Here is a 24,185-nt window from a genome sequence, read left to right on the forward strand (position 1 = left end):
CTACCGTCTATCTAAAACAAAGCGCCTAACACTAGTCCCCGCCCGACATGTTTCGCCGCGATGCGGCTTCGTCAGGGGCCAAACCCCATACGAAGTTTCGCCGCGTGCAATAGATTATATATAACTTATGCTTGCTTCATAGATTCTGTAATGCTCGCAAACGAGCGCGGTCTTACCCCTCTTCACTGCTCTCCGCAGCGTTGTATCCAGGCGGCCGTGCACTCACAGCATGCTACGTGATGTGCTGGCCGTACGTGGCGTCCCACGTAACCTGGTTGTCTGGGGGACAAAGTAGACGCTTTAATGACGTCACTGTTTGGTGACTGCTCTTCCAGCTTTTGGATTACTCTTCCAGCTTTTGGATTCAAGCAGGTTTTCTTACTTTATTTCTTATTTCTTTTGGTTCCAGGCTTCCTTTTTCTTTGTCCACGCTCACTCTGTATGCCACACGTTTATCCACGTATATTTATAGGACATTGCTGGCACGCTGTTGTATACACAGAATTTTGGGACTTCAATACACCCATGAGAATTCCTCCCTATTGTAGTTTCACATCATTTGCATAGGTATAGGTGTGTCTACATGTATGTTTTTATATATTTTTTAGGGGTTTGCTTTTAGACTAATAAAGTCCATTATTCGTTACTATCTTGGGTTTCCCTTCTGAGTGTGCCTCTTCATATTGCTTACACCTCCTCTTGTTTTCTGAGGTCCTGAGGGTGGGACCTGAGGGCGAGCACCTTATCTATACGGTGAGGGGGTGAGCCGCTGTATTCTTGCAAGTCTTTATATATTTTACACACCAAAGGCATAATAGCCGAAAAGCGCTCCTGTACACGCTATACAACATGTGGAGTTAATTAAAAGCATAACCGAAATGTAAGATACGACTGCCGGGATTTCTTTCTTAAGTTACGTGTGGAGCCCTCTCCTTCCCGCTGCAGCGTCCCACCACGGATTAGGTGCTGGCCAGATATGATTAAGATTCTAAAATGTATAGTCCTTCCTAGTTTTTAGATATGGCTCTGACCATGCCTCTGTTTCTGGATTACTTTCTGGCTCTGATAATACTCTGAATATCTGGCATTGACCCCTGGCCTTTCCATTTCCTCATACACCCCTTGGCGACTACTCTGAAGACACAAGCAGGGAATTCCCAGCAGCAGTGACCAGAACCTTGTATGGGGTAAAAAGGTGAAGACCTGGGAATTCTAAAGATTCTACGAGTACTTACCATATATACACGTCTCTCCCTGTCGATCAATGGCATATCTGATTTGACTTGATAGTTCTTTAAATTTTGTTGTACTTCCATATGCTCTGGGTTAGCCATGAAGAAAGTATGAGCAGCTTCAGCAGCCTTATCCAGTTGATTTAACTAGGAAACAAATAGGTACACCATAAATTTTTCTGTTCTTCCACAAATCACATAGCATGTGAGATTTTGAAATTACAGTTACATAGCACACTCTCAGATGAAACCTCTGACTGCTTGCTGATCATGGATGGGTGGAGTAGGCAAGCACTAAGAGGTGAGAATTACTGGGGTAATAAAAATGCTGCCTTTAAAAGCTATGGACACCTTTGGGTGATTATTGCATTGCACTCATTTTGTGCTAAAAATATTTTTTTCAAATGGTCTTTGTTAAAACTTTTCAGCCTCTTTCTCTGTACAGCGCTGAGATTCTCTAGCAGCAAGTTGTATGTTTACACTGTGTTCAGTCTGGCAACTCAGCTGACAGGATAATGTGAAGCATGATCTCCTGATTCCTGACAGCTCATACACACTTATTAGAAATGAATCATCTTACTGATAAGAATATGGCTTAAGCTCAAAGTGAAAGCAAGATGCTCACCGCTGGGCTAAAACTTAACCCTTTATAACAAAAACTGCTGAAAATATTTAAATAAGACCAATTGAAAAAAGAGTTTTAACCCAAAATCATTAAAATGCAATCATAAAAAATAAATAAAAAATTGCACATCAAGGTGTTCAGAGCCTTCAAATTTCTTTGTATAACCAATTCAACACTGTGTTGAAGACGTTGTGATTATTTCTGGGGACTGCTTCCCTTTTGTGCAGTTAAATAAATGATGGTCCATTTAAGGGTCCATTCACATGTCCTGCAAAATGGGTCCGCAATTTTGCGGAACAGGTGCAGACCCATTCATTTTTAATGGTGCCGGAATGTGCTGTCCGCATCCGCATTTGCGGATCCGCACTTCCGTATCCGCAGGAAAATAGAACATGTCCTATTCTTGTCCGCAATTGCGGAAAAGATTAGGCATTTTCTATTATAGTGCCGACGATGTGCAGTCCGCAAATTGCGAAATGCACATTGCCAGTGTCTGTGTTTTGCTGAATCCGCAAAAACACTTACGGAAGTGTGAATGGACCCTTACAGGTATGATCCTGAACTTTAGGGAATAAGGGTAATAGGGTACACTCTTATAAGGTAAACTCTTGCCTTGGGCACCAAGACAGCTTGCCTCACCCGTGCTGCCAATTATTGAAAATAACAAGCTAGTGAAAGCCTAGTCATACTATAGCTGTATCGATCATATGCAATGTTAGCTCAGCACATCCAGTGAAAGAGTGAGTTACAAGGGTTGGCAACTCCACCCAACCCTTGCTGTGACCAACTGGCAAGAGCAGTCAGTCGGAGAAGGTGCCAGCCATACATTGTAATCCTCGTGTTGTAATCTCATATAACAGTTTTTGTACAGTCTAAAATTTGAATACCAATATTATTATTAGTTGAATTTACTTAGGAAAACAAAATCTTCAGTCTGTAAAATTATGATCATATTGTGAAAGCAATATTTATACCGGAGAGCATATTCTTATCAGGGATACAAGTGACTGCCTCGGCTCTGCTTTCTTTTCAAGAGACTGGATATTACTATCTAATAAGATATATGCCATGTGGCAAATTTAGTGTTTTTTTTTCCATTAAAGTCTACCAGACATATTTATACCTAGTCCATCCAGAGGACTTTAATTACAGGGCATTATAATTACGATATTTTTCTTGGCCTCCAAGTGGAAAGGGTTTGTTTGATGAGGCACTGGTTTCCTGGCATGACATCACCACCACACAATGATTTTCCTGTTCACAGTGACGTCGTTTGCAGAGAGCAGGCTTTCCCCTGGAGCTCTGAATTCCAAAGCTATGAGCTTTGCTCTCTTACGCTATGTTCAGCTCTGAATATGGCTATTAGATGAGATTCTGAAACATGTTTAAGGATCCCTTTAGGGCTTGAGCAATCTTCATACCTTCACAGAAAGGCTTAGTTTGGTAACATTAAGCTGACAAACTGTAGCGATTTGCTCATAGCAGCCATTTTAGATATAGACGGGGTTCTCAGCAAAACAGCAGTGAAGAGATAAACAGGATTATGAGAAGTATGTGAAGCATAATAAAACAGCACAAACATAGTTTTTTTGGGACTGTTTGTGCCGAGAGTCATATCAGATGTTGAGGCTTGTTTGTTCTAAGCAACGCAATGAACGCTGATGTTTCTCCACACCTGTGCATATCAGATGCCATAAATCTCAGTGCTAGAACTACAACAGTTTTACCACCAAAAATTCCATTGCTGGAAGCAATTCTACTCCAGTGGAAAGATGCTCTAACTCAATCAAAAAGGTGCTCAGGATGATAAATTATTATCTTCAAAATGACAGTGCTCGGTAATGTTACTTCAAAGAGAGTTTTGGTTTTCAACTTAAGAGATACCAGAAAGTTAAACTATAATTTAGGATATTCAAAGATTCCATTAAAATAATTGCTATATTAAGCTTTAAAAAAAAAAAATTGCTATATTGTAATTCTCCCAACTCACATCAGTCCTTGCCTCGAATGCAGCTGACAGTATAAGGCCTCATGAACATGTGCCGGCTGTTCCCTACTGCAATTTGCGGTCCCCGTGGGCAATATCCGTGTGGTTGCCCCAGAGGGATCCAGACCCATGCAACTTGAATTTGTCTGTGATCCATCTGCACCGTAAAAAAAGTTCTATTGTTTTGTGGTGCAGAGGCACAGAGGAAGCACTCCGTATTGCTTTTGTGCCTCCGTTCTGCACTGCTCCTTCCGGATTGTGGATCCATTCAAGCGGTTTGCGGGCAACAATATGAGCACAGCCAGGCAGCGGCATAGGACCAAAATGTTGTATCTAGGGCAGATTTCATAGGAAGCTAATTAACCTAACAATATGTTTTTGCAGTACTGGACAAAGCCAAATCATTTAGAGGCAACCTAGACAAACACACAGAGAACTTAAAAGTCCTTGCAGATTTTGCCCTTTGTTTTGATTCTAACCTATGTCTCCTATGTTCATATGTAAAAAGATGCAAATGCACTCACACGTATTCCAAGGATCAAAATAGATTAAAGAGTTCCTCATAAATCTTATAACTCTCTAACTCTCATAAAGAGTTATTCATAAATCTATTAGATATTCCATAACAAGATACATTTCAGTAATATGCTACATATTCCTTTCTGCCATGCATTACAATCCATGCGCACTTGGTGGGCTTTGGATGAAGACAACTCTCATCTGTCTTAGGCCTCTTTCACACAGGCGTCATGTTTTTGGCCTGGATAAGGTGCGGGTGCGTCGCCGGAAAATGCGCGATCTTTCCGCGGGAGTGCAAAACATTGTAATGCGTTTTGCATGCGCGTGAGAGAAATCGGCATGTTTGGTACCCAAACCCGAACTTCTTCACAGAAGTTCGGGTTTGGGTTAGGCGTTGTGTAAATTGTATTATTTTCCCTTAAAACATGGTTATAAGGGAAAATAATAGCATTCTTAATACACAATGCATAGTACAATAGGGCTGGGGGGGGGTAAATTTTTTTTTTTAATAATAATAATTTAACTCACCTTAATCCACTTGTTCCGCGCAGCCCGGCTTCTCCTTCTCCCTTCATATTTGAAGAATAGGACCTTTGATGACGTCACTGCGCTCATCACATGGTCCATCACATGATCTTTTACCATGGTGATGGATCATGTGATGAGCGTAGTGATGTCACCACAGGTCCTTTTCCTGTGCACAGCAAAGATGAAGACAGAAGAGAAGCCGGGCTGCGCGAGCAAGTGGATTAAGGCGAGTTAAATTATTATATATTTTTTTAACCCCTCCAGCCCTATTGTACTATGCATTCTGTATTAAGAATGCTATTTTCCCTTATAACCATGTTATAAGGGAAAATAATAATGATCGGGTCTCCATCCCGATCGTCTCCTAGCAACCATGCATGAAAATCACACCGCATCAGCACTTGCTTTCAGATGCTTTTCACGCAACACACAAGTGATGCGTAAAAATCACTGCTCATGTGCACAGCCCCATAGAAGTGAATGGGTCTGGATTCAATGCAGGTGCAATGCGTTCACTTCACACATTGCACCCGCGTGGAAATCTCGCCCGTGTGAAAGGGGCCTTACAGTTTTAGCAGTAAGTTCAGCTTGGAACAGCAATGTGCTAGACCTGCTGATCAAATTTACTAGTGATCTGAGTCTTAAAGTATAACTGTCGTATTTTTTTTTTCGGGAGTATTGGATTGTGGCAATTAATATCTCCTTGGTGTCCCTATTTCAACTTTTCACTGTGTATTCAATTACCCCTTAATTCCACAGTTTAGTTCCCTGTACTGCCTACTTTTACCTGTGCTTAAAATCAGGTTGCTATGCAGGGTCCGTCTGTGTGTTGAAGGACGTAGAAGCAGGCTGCGTGCAAGGTCAGATTACAGACAGCCAGGGACTGTAAGTAAATGATTACAGCCAGGTCCTCCCCAGCAGCTGATACCAGTGCCTGGGCTCTGTGCACTTCTCCCTGTCCCTGCGCTTGGCAGACGCTCCCTCACTCAGCAGAGCTGGAGAATGCAGAGCTGAAGCAGCGCAGAGCAGGGAAGGGAGATCTGCCGTCTGCTCAGTGTATAAATGAAAGCAACATGTGGTAGGAGGACCCCTTTGTGCTGCAGGAGATTAACCCTTTAGGGGGGGCTGTGGTTACTGATGCTTTTGGGGGGCTATTGTTACTGGCTAGTGAGGGCAGGCGGGATTAGCCTCAGGGTGAGGGCAGTGGCGGCCATCTTAACTGAATAGTGAAATTGCAGTTTTATGCAGACTGGTTGCTAAGGGCTGAATCTTATTAAATATGGGGTAATTTAGTCTAATAGTAACTGATTCTGGAACATCATGTTATTAGTAACTACATATATGAAAACTGAAATTAGGGTCTAAATGTGACATTTATCCTTTAAGCCTAGACTTCAAATTTTAATAAGTTTAAACTGTACATAACAAAAGAAAGGATGAAAGAGAGTAAGAAATCAGTAAAATACAAGCTGAAAAAAATATTATATTGCAAAAGAGAGTGGGAAATATTTTCCTGGAATTAAGTATAAGCAATAGGAGCATAATACAAAGAAATTTGAAGATCGCTATTGTGTAAAAACGAACAGCACAAAACAATCTCAGTAAATTCTAATAGGCAACTAAGAAACATTTGAAAACCAAAATGCCTAGTTATGCCTTACGTACTTATAGCATGTCTGGAAATGGTACAATTAAACAATTATATAGTGCGTTTCCAGGGAGTGGTTACTTAATATTACCTTCTGGCTATTGTTTAGGAATGTAATCTACCTCATACCTCTGATTACCAGCCATTTATAACCCAAGGGTTCAGTCCTAAAGGCTATAAAAGATAATAGATTTCAATCATGCTATTAAATACTTGGATGACGCATGATTGCCTGTACAGTATTTTAGGATCCCTGGTAGAAAGAACCAGCAGAGTATGAATTCTGTGGTATTCATCAATAAAGTCAGGTATTTAAAGACCCAAACAATGAAATAGCTCAAACTATACTGTAAGTCTACAGCCTACATAAGCACTGGATTGCCTTCTGTAGCTACTGGTGCAATCTAGATTCATGTAACTAGTGACATACATCTACAGTTGTCGTGACTAGATGTTAACACGCAAATAAGCTTTAATGACATGGAAAATATTGTGTGTACACGGACCAACAGCTAAACACATGACATGTTAATGCTCCATTTGGGGATATATGCATTTCACCGCTTATACAAGTAGCTTCTTCATTTTATCGGAGGAAGGTTAAATGTTAGAGAAATGTTTCTTACACTTGAATGTAAAACCTGATGACACAAGAGCTATCCTTTATCCCAAAAAAAATCTTTGTTCTATCCACATATCCTCTCAACTTTGCCTCGGATTGGGAGCTGACTTCCATAACTACCTCTAGCTTCATCTGTGGAGCCCTGTGACCCTTTCTTTCTAAGGTCTCTGAATTATTGCCTGCGAAAGGATGTGATATCATTTGGTAGACAGATACAGACTGGAAGGCATGATTTGGAGCAGAAAGAGGAATCATACAGAAGAAAGACTACAATCATGTTACATGGCATCTTGAGATACATAAGGCTAATGTTATTTTTACATTTTTCAGACATTTTCTCAATTTTCTAAAACTATCCATTACACTTTCTAACATGCATCAGCTACATAATTTTGCTATTGTTTTGGAATCTGGTAGTTAATACTCTTCAAAGTGTTGGGTGAGATTGCTTGGCCAAACACTAATTTTACTCGAGCATCGCACATAGCGGTGTTCGTCGCGATGCTCGAGTCCCCTCCCTGCACGTTTGTTGGCTGCTACTCAGCCAATAAACGTGCAGGAAAGTACTGCCATTCACTGTAATGCTGTAGCCATGTTGGCTACTGGCATTACAGTAATTGGCATTCCGGAACGAGTTATCCTGTATAATGTTTATGCATCCTAAATATCAGTGACATTCATTCAGTGTAATTTTTTATTAGCCGCTGGTGACTGCGACATGACTTGTGCTATACCTCCTGTTTAACGTATGCGCATCCTAAAAATATTTATTTGCGCATACACTTACAAAACCTGTGCCACTGTACGTGTGACATACTTGCAAGCATATATACCATTTAATATGCGCAAGGCGAGCAGTAAGGGACGGGGAAGTGGCCGTGCTGCTGATGGTGCACGCAGAGGCCGTGGCCCTGGGCGCGGTGAAACTGTGCCTTCTGCCAGAGCACAAGAAACACACTCATCCACGATACCTAGCTTCATGTCTCAGTTTGGAGGGTGGCGCAGGACACCACTCTCGAACTCAGACCAGTGCGACCAAGTGGTCGGTTGGATTACAGCAGATAATGCTTCCAGTTGGTTAAGCACCACAAAGTCCAGTCTCAGTAGCCAAGAGTCTTCTCACCCTGATGCTCCTCCCGCCCAACATGGAGAGTCTTGGCAAACAAGTGATCCCACACTCGGATATTCAGAGGAGCCGTTTTCATCGCCATTCCTTAATTTGGGCCTCTCGTCAAGCCAGCTTGAAGAGGGACATGAGGAGATCTTGTGCCCTGATTCCCAAACTTTGAAGCATCCACAGTCAGAAGAGGATGACGGTGGGGAACCGCAATTAGTGTATCAAGAGGTTCATGATGAGGATGAGACACAGTTGTCAATAACTGAGGTTGTTGTCAGGTCAACAAGTCAGAAGGATGACCAGAGTGAGGAAGTGGAAGAGGAGGTGCTGGACAATGAAGTCACTGACCTAACCTGGGAAGGTAGCAAGCTGAGCGAGGACAGCAGTACAGAGGGGGAGGGATCTGCAGCACCGCAACAGTCTGGAAGAGACAGTGGGGTGGCAAAAGGGAGAAGGCAGGCCACACCAAACAGGCCAGCAACTATTCCCCGGAGCACCCCCTTGCGGCAATCTCCCTGGCCAAGGGATAGGTGTTCCGCTGTCTGGCACTTTTTTGAGGAAAGTGCGGACGATAAAAAAAATTGTCATTTGCAACCTGTGCCATACCAAAATGAGCAGGGGCGTCAACACTAGCAACCTCACCAGCATGAACCACCACATGCCATCATAGCATCCTAATAGGTGGTCCGAACGCTTGGGTCCACAACCAGTGTCTGCCTGGTCACACCACTGCCTCCTCTTCCTCTGTGTTACATGCTGGCCAATCCCCTGTCCAAGACGCAGGCCCGGATGCCTCCCGCCACACACCTGGACTTTCGCAAGAACCATCAGCTAGCACATCCACTTTTGTGTCCCAGCACAGCGTACAGATGTATGTACAGGCCTTTGAACGAAAGCGCAAATACCCAGCCACCCACCCACAGACTATAGCACTAAATGCACATCTTTCCAAATTGCTGCCATTTAGGCTTATGGATACTGAGGCTTTCCGCAGCCTGATGGCGGCGGCTGTCCCACGGTACTCTGTCCCCAGCCGTCAATATTTTTCACGGTGTGCAGTCCCAGCCTTACACCAGCATGTGTCCCGTAACCTCACCTGTGCCCTGACCAATGCAGTTATTGGGATGGTCCACTTAAGGACTGACACATGGACAAGTGCTTTTGGTGCTACATTTCCCTGACAGCACCCTGGGTGAACGTTGTGGAGGCCGGGAGCGAGTCGTGTCCTGGGATGGCACAGGTGCTACCGACGCCAAAGATTGTGGGCCCTACTTCCATCAGGGTTTCCACCACCACCTACATTAGTGGCTGCAACACCACATTCTCCTCCTCTGCCTCCTCCTCTACTTTCACCTCAGAATTATCATCTTGCAGCACCAGTCAGACATCAGTCAGTAGCTGGAAGCAGCGTAGCACTGCAGTGGGGAAGCGGCAACAGGCCGTGCTCAAACTGATCTGCTTAGGTAACAAACAGCACACCGCCGCAGAGCTGTGGCAGGGGATAAAGGACCAAACTAAGCTGTGTCTCTCGCCACTCAACCTACAACCAGGCATGGTTGTGTCTGATAATGACAGTAACTTGGTGGTAGCTTTGGAGCTCGGCAAGCTGACACACATACCATGCCTTGCCCAGGTGTTCAACCTAGTGGTTCAGCGGTTTCTCAAAACCTACTCCAATTTGCCCGACCTACTTATGAAGGTGCGCCGCGTGTGTGCCCATTTCCCCAAGTCATCGACAGCTTCCGCTGGTCTGGTAATGCTGCAGCAGCGCTTGCAATTGCCAGCTCACCGACTGTTCTGTGACGTGAGCACTTGCTGGAACTCCACGTTCTACATGTTGGCCAGGCTTTGTGAGCAGCAGAGGGCATGTCAACTGAAAATGCTGACCGGTTGACTCTTATAAAAATGAACAAGGCCTGGATTGCCCATGACATCTCTACTCCAGAGGAAAGTGGCTGAACATAAAGGCACTCTAAATGTGGCTTTTATGGTGTATTGAATACACTGTATTCCCATGCACCCCTTTTACCACAAAAAGGGGTATATGGTTCAATCTCCCTATTCTCGTCCTCCTCCTCCTCCATCATATCAACATGCTTATTAGGCTGCCCTCTTTCCTAATGTTTTAGAGCAGGCATTCTCAAACTGCGGCCCTCCAGCTGTTGCAAAACTACAACTCCCAGCATGCCCGAACAGCCTACAGGTATCAGCCTACAGCAGGGCATTGTGGGAGTTGTAGTTTTACAACAGCTGGAGGGCCGCAGTTTGAGGATGCCTGTTTTAGAGGGTCAGCTCAGCAGCAGGCCCTCACCCATAATGTTTTTGAGCGTCACTAGCAGGACCTCAACCATAATGTTTTTGACGGTCACTGGCAGACCCTCACCAATAATATTTTAGAGGGTCACCAGCAGACCCTCGTCCATAATGTTTTTGAGGGTCACCAGCAGCAGGCACTCGCCCCTAATGTTTTAGTTGGTCATATCAGCAGCAGGCGCTCGCCCCTAATGTTTTAGATGGTCAGATCAGCAGCAGCCCCTCAGCCCTAATGTTTTAGAGGGTCAGCTCAGCAGCAGGCACTCACCCCTAATGTTTTAGAGGGTCAGCTAAGCAGCAGGCACTCACCCCTAATGTTTTAGAGGGTCAGCTCAGCAGCAGGCCCTCATCCCTAATGTTTTAGAAGGTCAGATCCGCAGAAGGCACTCGCCCATAATGTTTTAGAAGGTCAGCTCAGCAGCAGACCCTCACCCATAATGTTTTAGATCAGGGATCAGCAACCTTCGGCACTCCAGCTGTGGTGAAACTACAATTCCCAGCATGCTCCATTCATTTCTATGTGAGTTCTTAGAAGAGGAGAGCAAGTATGCATGCTGGGAGTTGTAGTTTCACAACATCTGGAGTGCCAGAGGTTGCCTACCCCTGTTTTAGATGGTCACATCAGCAGCAGGCCCTTGCCCCTTAAGTTTTATATAGTCAGATCAGCAGCAGGCACATGCCCCTAATGTTTTAGAGGGTCAGCTCAGAAGCAGACCCCCGCCTCTAATGTTTTAGATGGTCAGATCAGCAGCAGGCCCTGGCCCCTAATGTTTTAGATGGTCAGATCAGCAGTCCTTTGCTCCAATAGTTTTTGAGGGTCACCAGCAGGCCATCAATCATCATTTTTCAAGGGTGTGTAGGATGCCCTCCTTTATATGTAATAAAGGGTGGATTGGAGTGCCGGTTCCTTGTAATTTTTGGCAGCCCTTTCACTTAGTGCATAGGCTTTATGAGTGTAGGAGTCCCACTACCTGAACAATTGTACCACAATGTGAATGAGGCCCTCCTATATCTGATATACAGGTTGTATCGGAGTGCCTCTTCCTTGTAATTTTTGGCAGCACTTGCACTTTATATACAAGTAAATATACAGGAAAGAATGTTTCCTAATAATTTTTCCTCTAAAACCGATTTTATCTTCGGCTTTGTGCTTATTATTGTCAGTCTGTAAAAGTGGCGTACTACTCGGACGACATCGTTCCCAGCAGCAACCTGGGAGTCCAAGATGCATCCAGACATCCTCCCCATGCTGTTCCCGAACCATTTCTGTGGTGTTTCCTTTAATTTCTGACCTTTTCCTGTGAACTAGACACCCTCCCCTCTTCAGAGCAGGGGGTACCTGGTTTAATGCTCGGGTTCTCCCATTGACTTCTATTGTGCTCGGGTGCTCACACTTTCTAACATTCAGCCACATAATTTTGCAATTGTTTAGGAATCTGGTAGCTAAAAGTCTATGAGGCATAATACATGTGGAACTGAAATTAACTCTTAGTTTACTGGTTAATGAATGCCAGTCAGTGAATGATCACCAGGTGATGACACACCAGCTAAAAAAAAAATGATATTTCATTTCCTTGCTAAACTCTGTGCTAAATTTTAGTGCTGGATTCTAGACCTAGGAAAGAGTTGTTTTGCCTAGGCTCGATTATAAATGTAAAACACACCATAGATGCCCTACTTTTTATTATTGTCTCTTTAACTGCCTGTATTCAGTAGTGGAAATCCAATCATCACTTTCTTAATATTGTAAAACAGCACATTAATATAATTACTTGGTTTAAACATGCCTGAGAATCATTGCTTATTAATATAGATGGCTTGCTGAAGTTACCATGCCAGGCAAAAAAAAATATATGGCTACCACCCAAGAAGAAATGTCTCCAGTCAGCATGTAAACATTCCATGATAGACTTCAAAGAAAATATCAAAAGTGGTGTATCAGGGAATAAGTGGATCGTTTCATAACCCAAAGGACATTTGTGCTGACCTCTTTGGTTTTACAGGGAACAGAGACTAGATCTCAATTTGCTTAGTTTATCCACAAGCCTAACATAAGAAAGCAGGGAGATGTTGAGCTGCCAACAGCAATACATCCTCTCTTGATGGCACGTATTAAAATAAATATACAAAGAGAATACTGTGCATATGTTAGCATCAACAAACCATTAATGCAATATCAAACTAAGCTGGAAGCAAAAATGTGCCAATGCAAGGTACACCTGCAGGCAAATGACTGAGCCCAGTGTCACATACTGAATATGTACAAATAAATGTGCTTGAGCAGGTCCATGTAGATTGTAAGATTCCTGGGCAGGACCCCCTGTCCTTCTGTTCCAGTTTGTAACTAGTCTTGTTTATAATTAGTGCAATTGGCTGTATTATGTACGTATACCCCTTTTTATATGTACAACGCTATCGAATGAATGGCGCTTTAATAATAAATAATAATAAATTAATAATTAATACACTTTTCTGTTTATTCATTTAAATGCATCCTATCGGCACACCAAGACCCACCAAAAATGAAAAGAAAAAAAATGCTTAAACACATTGGGGGAGAGTTATCAAACTGGTGTAAAGCAGAACTGGCCCATAGCAACTAATCAAATTCCACTTTTCATTTTCCAATGGAGCGGTGAATAGAGAAAGGTTGAATCTGATTAGTTGCTATGGACAACTAAGCCAGTTCTACTTTACACCAGTTTGATAAATCTACCCCATTATCTCTTCTAAGTTTTGATAAGCAGCAAAACTGTAATTTTTAAGTGCCAAGAACCACTTCATGATTGCCAGCCACAGTGCACTGTAGCATTGTCAGCCACAGTGCACTATAACTCATCCTCCCCTGACATAGTTCACCAGACACTAGAATTAGTGCAGGCAGGCAGTAGTTAATAGGGGTAGAAATGATGCTCTACTTCAGAGATCAGCAACCTTCGGCACTCCAGCTGTTGTGAAACTACAATTCCCAGCATCCTCCATTCATTTATATGGGAGTTCTGAGAAGAGAAGAGCAAGTATGCATGCTGGGAGTTGTAGTTTCACAACAGCTGGAGTGCCGGAGGTTGCCTACCCCTGCTCTACTTCATACTAGAGAAGATAGGTGCAGGATTTTCTGGTTACTGCCATACTATGCAGTGGAGAGTATAGCTGGAAGCTACTTGCAAGGCACTAACGGAAAGGAAATAACGATATTTTGCAAAGAAAAAGGGGGTCAGTCAGCACATCCCAATGCGCAGGGGCACGTTGCTATGGCTGAAAACAACACTGTAAAACAAAGCATGCAATGCAACAGCTCTCTGCAAACCAAATAAAGTACAAAAATGCATAATAATTGCTAGTGCTATACTTATAAATTAGAAAAGCTTGGCAAATCATTTTGTACAAAATAATTTGAGCCCGTCTGCCGCACGTTAGGTACAAACATGCATGCCGAGCGCACTCCACACCACTCCTGGTGCCAAATGGCCACCAAAGAATGCCATGGGAGTCCACCCTATACCCCTCCTGGTGCCAAATGGCTTCCAGTGAATGAGGGAGAGCAGGCTACAGCTTTATACTCAAACTAGTTAAAATAAGCCCAGACGAGCTGGTCAGGAGTGCACGACTGAGGTGTCAGCCACACCTCCAGTACAAACTGCAAAGAAAAAAAGGGGGGTCAGTCAGCACATCCCAATGTGCAGGGGCTTGTTGCTATAGCTGAGAACAACACTGTGAAACAAAACATGCAATGCAACAGCTCTCTGCAAACCAAATAAAGTACAAAAATGCATAATATTTTGCCATATTATCACATAGAAGGATCTGATTTTACATTAGTATGTGTGCGAGTTCTACAATGAGTAAATACTACAGATATTCTCATAACAGAATATATTGTGCTTCCTCTATCACTGCCCTTCCAGGATCTTTCAAGCACATGGAGTTAACCCCTTAAGGACCAGGCTCATTTTCACCTTAAGGACCAGGCCATTTTTTGCAAATCTGACCAGTGTCACTTTAAGTGCTCATAACTTTAAAACGCTTCGACTTACCCAGGCCGTTCTGAGATTGTTTTTTCGTCACATATTGTACTTCATGACACTGCTAAAATTGGGTCAAAAAAGTTAATTTTTTTGCATAAAAAAATACATTTTTTACCAAAAATTTTGAAAAATTAGCAAATTTCAAAGTTTCAGTTTCTCTACTTCTGTAATACATAGTAATACCCCCAAAAATTGTGATGACTTTACATTCCCCATATGTCTACTTCATGTTTGTAGCATTTTGGGAATGATATTTTATTTTTTGGGGATGTTACAAGGCTTAGAAGTTTAGAAGCAAATTTTGAAATTTTTGAGAAATCTTCAAAATCCCACTTTTTATGGACCAGTTCAGGTTTGCAGTCATATTGTGAGGCTTAGATAATAGAAACCTCCCAAAAATGACCCCATTCTAGAAACTACACCCCTCAAGGTATTCAAAACTGTTTTTTCAAACTTTATTAACCCTTTAGGTCTTCCACAAGAGTTGATGGCAGATGGAGAAACAATTTTGAAATTTCTATTTTTTGGAAAATTTTCCAATATAATCAATTTTTTCCAGGAGTAAAACAAGGGTTAACTGCCAAACAACACTCAAAATGGGTTGCCCTGATTCTGTAGTTTGCAGAAACACCCCATATGTGGTCGTAAACTACTGTTTGGCCGAACGGTAGCACATAGAAGGAGGGGAACACCATATGGGTTTTGGAAGGCAGATTTTGCAGGACTGGTTTTGTTTATACCATGTCCCATTTGAAGCCCCCTGTTGCACCCCTAGAATAGAAATTTCAAAAAAGTGACTCCATCTAAGAAAGTACACCCCTCAAGGTATTCAAAACTGGGTTTACAAACTTTGTTAACCCTTTAGGTGTTCCACAAGAGTTAATGGCAGATGGAGAAACAATTTTGAAATTTCTATTTTTTGGAAAATTTTCCAATATAATCAATTTTTTCCAGGAGTAAAACAAGGGTTAACTGCCAAACAACACTCAAAATGGGTTGCCCTGATTCTGTAGTTTGCAGAAACACCCCATATGTGGTCGTAAACTACTGTTTGGCCGAACGGTAGCACATAGAAGGAGGGGAACACCATATGGGTTTTGGAAGGCAGATTTTGCAGGACTGGTTTTGTTTATACCATGTCCCATTTGAAGCCCCCTGTTGCACCCCTAGAATAGAAATTTCAAAAAAGTGACTCCATCTAAGAAAGTACACCCCTCAAGGTATTCAAAACTGGGTTTACAAACTTTGTTAACCCTTTAGGTGTTCCACAAGAGTTAATGGCAGATGGAGAAACAATTTTGAAATTTCTATTTTTTGGAAAATTTTCCAATATAATCAATTTTTTCCAGGAGTAAAACAAGGGTTAACTGCCAAACAACACTCAAAATGGGTTGCCCTGATTCTGTAGTTTGCAAAAACACCCCATATGTGGTCGTAAACTACTGTTTGGCCGAACGGTAGCACATAGAAGGAGGGGAACACCATATGGGTTTTGGAAGGCAGATTTTGCAGGACTGGTTTTGTTTATACCATGTCCCATTTGAAGCCCCCTGTTGCACCCCTAGAATAGAAATTTCAAAAAAGTGACTCCATCTAAGAAAGTACACCCCTCAAGGTATTCAAAACTGGGTTTACAAACTTTGTTAACCCTTTAGGTGTTCCACAAGAGTTAATGGCAGATGGAGAAACAATTTTGAAATTTCTATTTTTTGGAAAATTTTCCAATATAATCAATTTTTTCCAGGAGTAAAACAAGGGTTAACTGCCAAACAACACTCAAAATGGGTTGCCCTGATTCTGTAGTTTGCAAAAACACCCCAAATGTGGTCGTAAACTACTGTTTGGCTAAACGGCAGGACATAGAAGAAGGGGAACGCCATACGGTTTTTGGAAGGCAGATTTTGCTGGACTGGTTTATTTACACCATGTACCCTTTCAAGCCCCCTGATGCACCCCTAGAGTAGAAACTCCATAAAAGTGACCCCATCTAGGAAACTACGGGATAAGGTGGTTGTTGTTTTGGGACAATTTTTGGGGTAAATTAGATTTTTGGTTGCTCTATATTACTCTTTTTTGAGGCAATGTAACAAAAAAATTTAATTCTAAACTTGTTTCTACATTCGCTATTTAGTTTTGTGGAACACCTAAAGGGTTAACATAGTTTGTAAAGTAATTTTTGAATACCTTGAGGGGTGTAGTTTCTTAGATGGGGTCACTTTTTTGGAGTTTCTAGTCTAGGCTACATCAGGGGGGGCTTCTAATGGGACATGGTGTCCAAAAAAAAAACTGTCCATCAAAATCTGCCTTCCAGAAACCATATGGAGTTCCCTTCGTTCTATGCCCTGCCGTGCGGCTATATAGCCATTTACGACCACATATGGGGTGTTTCTGCAAACTACAGAATTGGGGCAATAAATGTTTAGTTTTGTTTGGCTGTTAACCCTTGCTTTATTACCGGCAAAATGGATTTAAATTTAAATTTTGCCCAAAAATAGGTGTTTTGGCACCGTTTTTATTTTATATTTTTAACACCGTTCATCCGAGGCGTTTGGTAAAAAGTTATTTTTATAGCGACGACTTTTACGCACGCGACGATGCCCAATATGTATGGCTCTCAGACTTTGGAGACACTAAGCAGGCATCCTAAAACTGCGGCCCTCCAGATGATGTAAAACTACAATTCCCACCATGCCCTGATGATGGCTGTAGGTTGTCTGGGCATGCTGGGAGTTATAGTTTTACAACATCTGGAGGGCCGCAGTTTGAGGATGCCTGCACTAAAACTAATATTTTTTGGGGAAAGAAAAATTGTTTTCGTGTCTCCAAAGTCTGAGAGCCATAGTGTTTTATGTTCTCTAGTGAACTGTTGGGGATTATAAAAATTTAGTACTCCATGGAAGTGTGATACTCCCTGAAGCAATCGATAATGCAGAGGCCCGGATGATCGGGGCACGTGTCACATTGAGTTGTGGTGTCCTTCCGTATCCCCCTCTTGTGACACACTCTGCACTTTTTTTGGGTTCGTCCCTTCTTTCCAGTATGGGGGACCACACCTGGAAAGTGTTGGCCAGGGACGATCCGGGCGCCTCCAGTTCCCGAGGTACTCCGGCCTGCTCTTTCCCGGTCCGAAAAGATCAGGTCTTTGAGGACTGCCTCATAGAATTGGAGGAATGTCCCTGTGCTGCCAGCGCTTCGGGATAGTACAAAAGAGTTGTACATGGCAACCTGCACCATGTAGACCGCAACTTTTTTGTACCATGCCCGGGTTTTGCGCATGGCGTTATATGGCGTGAGGACTTGATCAGAGAGATCAACTCCTCCCATATACCGATTGTAGTCGACGATACAATCGGGCTTGAGGACCGTTGCCGCGGTACCTCGCACAGGGACTGGGGTGGTGCTGTTACCGTGGATTGTGGACAGCATAAGGACATCCCTCTTGTCCTTATACCTGACCAGCAACAGGTTTCCACTGGTAAGTGCACGGGTCTCACCCCTGGGGATAGGTACCTGGAGGGGGTAGGCAGGGAGGCCGCGTTGATTTTTCCGCACGGTCCCACAAGCGAACGTGGATCTGGCGGCAAGGGACCTGAACAAGGGAATGCTGGTATAAAAGTTGTCCACGTACAAGTGGTAACCCTTATCCAGCAGTGGGTACATAAGGTCCCACACGAGTTTCCCGGTAACACCCAGAGTGGGGGGACATTCTGGTGGTTGAATCCGGGAATCTCGCCCCTCGTACACACGAAATTTGTAAGTGTACCCTGAGGTACTCTCACAAATTTTGTATAGCTTCACGCCATACCTCGCCCGCTTTGTGGGAATGTATTGGCGGAAACTGAGTCTCCCCTTGAACGCAACGAGAGACTCATCAACCGCGACCTCCCTTCCAGGTACGTAGGCCTGCTGAAATGTGGCCCCAAAGTGATCGATGACCGGCCGTATCTTGTACAGCCGGTCATAGGCAGGATCACCTCGGGGTGGACATGCTGCATTATCGGAATAATGCAGACATTTCCGGATGGCCTCAAACCGGTGACGTGTCATGACCATACTGTACAGTGGGGTCTGGTACAGGACGTCCCCACTCCAGTATTGCCTGACACTGGGTTTTTGGACTAGACCCATATGCAGCACGAGGCCCCAAAATGTCCTCATTTCGGCTGCACTGACCGGCGTCCAGCCACCGGGTCTAGCCAAAACTGAGCCTGGGTTTTGAGCGACGAACTGTTGGGCGTACAGATTCGTCTGCTCCACCATCAAATTCACCAGTGGGTTACTGAAAAAAAAACTAAAAAAGTCTATTTCAGTAAACCCCACTGTGGGAATCTGGATTCCAGGATTGCCAGCGAAATCCGGAATCTCAGGCTCAAAGTCCACTGGGGGACACCAGCTAAGTTCATCGGCAGGGGGCTCCGGTGAACTTATTTGGTGGGCCGGGAAACCAGTACGAACCCCAGGGCGGCTCGTACTAGGGTGGGCCACAGGATCCCTAGCATGTGTGGCCCCTGGCTCCGCCTGGCGGCGTCTCCGCTGCCTTGGTGGCTCATCGTCATCCGATGATGATGAGGAGGATGCGGATGACAAAAGGAACGTGGGGTCATCCTCATCCTCACTGGGGCTCTCAGAGTCGGAGGCAATCTGGGCATATGCCTCCTCGGCCGAGAACACCCGGCGGGCCATGGGTGTGTGTGTGTGCGTGTGTATGTGCGTGCGTGTAAAACTTTATTCTATGTGCGTGTGTGTGGGGGCACGGGTGTTCACGTACTAAAAAGTCCAGGCAAAAAAAAGTGTTAGGAAAAAAAAAAAAAAAAAAGTTCAAACTTGCTGATCTGCGGTTCAACGCTGATCAGCGGTCGGTGGGGTGGTGGGGCGGGCGATGCGCTAACAGTGGACGGACGCTAAAAAGTGCCGGCCAGTCAGCGCACGCAGAAAAAAAAATAAAAGTGAAGGGTCTGGTGGGGGGGGGAGGGGGTTGGTGGGTGGGGGGGGGGGGCTGGTGGTGGGGGGGATGCGGGGGGGGCTGGTGGTGGGGGGGATGCGGGGGGGGCAAGTGGCAGGGGGGGTCTGGGGTCTGAAAGTTGAAAAAAAAAAGTTTGGAATAAATGTGCTTTTTTTTTTTTTTTTTTCTAACTTTTCCCTTCTATCCCTGCCTAAAGGTGCCTCTCCCTCACTGACCCTAACCTACCTGGGTGGCGATGGGTGCAGGAGGGTGATGGATGCCGATTTAGGGGGACACAGGAGCTGGTGCTGGACGATGCTGCACGGTCAGGGTGCTGGACAGGAAGAGGAGGGGAGAGAGGAGCGCAGGAAGTTTGAATCTCGCGCCTCTCTCCCCTGCACCAATCAGCACCCTGGACAGCGGCGTTCAGCACCAGGGCCAGCTCCGCCTCTGCAAATCCTCGGACTGCGATTGGTGGTGTAAAATTACGCCACCGATCGCAGTCTTTTTCCGGTTCATCGGGTCACAGGACACCCGAATGGACCGGAAACGCAGAAAACCGCAGGTCTGAATTGACCTGCGGTTTTCTGCGATCGCCGATACGGGGGGGTCCAATGACCCCCCCTGCGTTGTTACGGGATGCCGGCTGAATGATTTCAGCCGAAATCCCGTTTCGATTAACCCCCACGGCGCCGGAATTCAGATTTTAAGTCAGGACGTACCGGTACGTCCTCGGTCCTTAAGGACTCGGGAAATAGGGCGTACCGGTACGTCCTCGGTCCTTAAGGGGTTAAAGGGCTTGTCCAGGGACCAAAAAAAGTTTGTCTGGTACTCCTATAGAAAATAAATGGAGCAGTGGCGCGCATATCGGACCAGCTGCTCTGTTCATTTCAGGGGTACTCCATGGGGTACAGCAGTAGGACTCCCTCGATCTAATAGTTATCCTCTATCCTGTGGATAGGGGATATCTTTTTCTAACCAGAATAATCATTTAAGCTCCTCTGACCCCAATGCAAACTATTTTGTTTATCTGGAAAACCCCTTTAAACCGTTCCCGACATCAATGCTGGGTCTTTAATGATGGCACACACTCTGTAGTGGAGCGGGCACCATAGCAATCATATGCCTGCTGTTTCATACAGAAAACATCAGAGGTTAATGTCCACAATCAGCGGTAATGCCGATCGCGGACAATTAATCCTTCTAATTAGGGATCAACCGATACTGATTTTTTAGGGCCGATACCGATAATTTGTGAACTTTCAGGCCGATAATTTATACCGATATTCTGTGAATTTTCATTTAAAAAAAAATAAATAAAAAATCCTACACATCTGGTGAAAATGAATATGTTTATTGTTAATGTGTAGGTATTTTTTTTTTTATCTTTCTTTTACATTTATACTTAATATTTTTATTTTATACAAACTTTTAGCCCCTTAGGGACTAGAACCCTTGTCCTATTCACCTTGATAGATCTCTATCAGGGTGAATAGGACCTCACACTGTCCCTGCTGCTCTGTGCTTTGTGCACACAGCAGCATGGAGCTTACTATGGCAGCCAGGGCTTCAATAGCGTCCTGGCTGCCATGGTAACTGATCGGCACCGCAGGCTTACACTGCTGGGGCTCCGATCTGAGGAGGAGGGGAGAGGGGACACTGTGGCCACTGCCACCAATGATTAATACTGGGGGGGCGCACTGCGCCACCAATGTGTTTAATACTGGGGTGGGAGTGGGGGACGCACTGCGCCACCAATGAAAATAAATCATTTATTCATATACAGGAGGCGGGAGCTGACTGCAGAATCACATAGCCGGCGCCCGACCTCTATGAGCGGTAGCTGTGATCCGCGGCACCTGAGGAGTTAACTACCGTGGATCGCAGCTACAGCTCATAGAGGTCGGGAGCCAACTATGTGATCCTGCAGCCAGCTCCCGCCTCCTGTTTAATTTGAATGAATAAGTTAACATCATTGGTGGCGCAGTGGCCACAGCCCCTCCCCTCCTCTTCTTATCTGTCTCTTCATTGGTGGCAGCAGCATCAGCACAGGGGGAGGGAGACACTGCTTCCTTCTCCCCTGTGCTGCTGAGGGAACACGGAGAGCACTGAGAACAGCGCTATCTGTGTTCCCCATACATTATCGGAATATCGGCAAAATAGATGCCGATAACGGTCAAAATCCTGAATATTGGCCGATAATATCGGTAAAACCGATAATCGGTCGATCCCTACTTCTAATGTCGTGGTCAAATGTGACCACAGCATCTGAGAGGCATAAAATCCAAAAGTGTGCACTTCCTGTGTAGGAATGCCTTCCCCAGGCATTCTTTTCCAATTCCAACCCATTTTGAATTTTTTTACAGCTTCATACTACATCCTATGCAATATTAAATGGTACAATTAAAAAGTACAACTTAAACCACAAAAAACAAACCCTTCTGTTGACGAAAAATATAAAAAGTTATGGCTCCAGGAAAGTAGGTAATGAAAAACGAAAATGCAAAAAAATAAATTCATTCCGTCAGGAAAGGGTTAAAGGTTTTGCCATGACCACAACCATTTTTTAGTTTCTTTGTTTATTGTTCCTTATTTTGCACGTTATACTGTATTTTGAATCTCATGTGTATTGCTATTTTTTCCCCCTATATGTGTGCTCTGCTTTTTCAATTTGGAAATTTACATAAAGGAATCCTTCAGATTTTCAGGATCCTTAGGCCAGAGAAGCTACGTTAGTGTCAATATCACGTGGTTCCCTTATATACACGACTTTTACTTCCAGAGAAAATATAAATGTTTTCCCCGATAAACATGGTGTGCAGCAAAACTTTAAGACTCTCTGATGTTTCATAAATGCCGAGTCTGACAGCTGAGAGGCAACTAGTAACTGCTAAAAAAAGATGAAAATAAGCTACAGAAACCAAGTGGAGAGAAAAACACCTTCAAAGTACATCACTAAACAACTCCAAAAATGTGCTGTGCCCAGTCCTGATTGACTTAGCAGAGTCACTGATGGTCACATGTGAAAGGCTTATTGATGAAGAGGAAGAAGGATGAATGCGGGGTGGATAGTACAAGCATCCTTTCATACCTACTGATGGCACAAACAACCACTTTTATTTGTGATGTCTATGAATGTACAAACTATAAAAAAAATTAGCTACTACATATATTTTTGAGTTCCTTCAAACATACACAAAAATTTACATACAGTACATTTTGCATATGTCCCATAATTTTGTGAACAATACTGCAACAGATTGACTTGGGGTCCTCTTAGTTGTAGTTTAGATGTGAGCTTTTAAATTAGCACACAACCAGAGTAGTCTTTAACGGGGCTGACTAGTTTAGAAAAGGTTTGCTCAGCCTTTTCTCCAACAGAGTTCAATGGAAAGAACCACGCTAAAGCACAATCGCCTCTCCATTGAAGTCTAGAATTGGGGAACGGGGATCACGGGTGACAGAGGTGAATTTACCAAAAATGTGTAGTACGAAAAATTCTAGACTGGACCAGGGTGAGTCATTGGTTGTCATATTTTTTTTATTTTTCCAAATAATTTTATATTATGCCACATGAAAGATTATTATTATGCTTGGACTGGGAGATTTGTGCAAGTGAGTAAGTAAGTGGCTGAGTGATAGAAAACAGAGGGTGGTTATTAACGGTACACACTCAGATTGGGTCACGGTTACTAGTGGGGTACCACGAATATCAGTATTGGGCTCCATGTTTTTCAATATATTAATAGTAAAAAAATTAAAAAATATTGCAGATGATCCTAAACTCTGTATAGTAATGAGCACAAAAGAGAATAGTATACTGCTACAGATGGATTTGGATAGATTGGAGGCTTGACCAGAGAAATTGCAGATTAAGTTTAGTTCACAAGAACTACAGTCGTGGCCAAAAGTTTTGAGAATGACACAAATATTCACTAAGTTTGCTGCTAAACTGCTTTTAGAGCTTTGTTTCAGTTGTTTCTGTGATGTAGTGAAATATAATTACACGCACTTTATACATTTCAAAGGCTTTTATCAACAATTACATGACATTTATGCAGTCAGTATTTGCAGTGTTGGCCCTTCTTTTTCAGGACCTCTGCAATTCGACTGGGCATGCTCTCAATCAACTTCTGGGCCAATTCCTGACTGATAGCAACCCATTCTTTCATAATCACTTCTTGGAGTTTGTCAGAATTAGTGGGTTTTTATTTGTCCACCCGCCTCTTGAGGATTGACCACAAGTTCTCAATGGGATTAAGATCTGGGGAGTTTCCAGGCCATGGACCCAAAATGTAAACGTTTTGGTCCCCGAGCCACTTAGTTATCACTTTTGACTTATGGCACGGTGCTCCATCGTGCTGGAAAATGCATTGTTCTTCACCAAACTGTTGTTGGAAGAAGTTGCTGTTGGAGGGTGTTTTGGTACCATTCTTTATTCATGGCTGTGTTTTTGGGCAAAATTGTGAGCGCGCCCACTCCCTTGGATGAGAAGCAACCCCACACATGAATGGTCTCAGGATGCTTTACTGTTGGCATGACACAGGACTGATGGTAGTGCTCACCTTTTCTTCTCCGGGAAAGTCTTTTTCCTGATGCCCCAAACAATCGGAAAGAGGCTTCATCA

General features: G+C 43.8%; 1 protein-coding gene across 1 annotated transcript in view; it reads right to left on the minus strand.

Moving 5' to 3' along the window:
• P3H2 (prolyl 3-hydroxylase 2) overlaps positions 1-24,185 on the minus strand; it is a 176,170-nt gene that overhangs the window by 66,438 nt on the left and 85,547 nt on the right. Inside the window, exon 2 of the mRNA XM_044290120.1 lies at positions 1,236-1,379. Within this exon, the coding sequence (XP_044146055.1) occupies positions 1,236-1,379 (144 nt within the window). The remainder of the gene's footprint in view (positions 1-1,235; positions 1,380-24,185) is intronic.

Source organism: Bufo gargarizans, chromosome 4 (assembly GCF_014858855.1).
Source record: "Bufo gargarizans isolate SCDJY-AF-19 chromosome 4, ASM1485885v1, whole genome shotgun sequence".
NCBI lineage: Eukaryota > Metazoa > Chordata > Amphibia > Anura > Bufonidae > Bufo > Bufo gargarizans.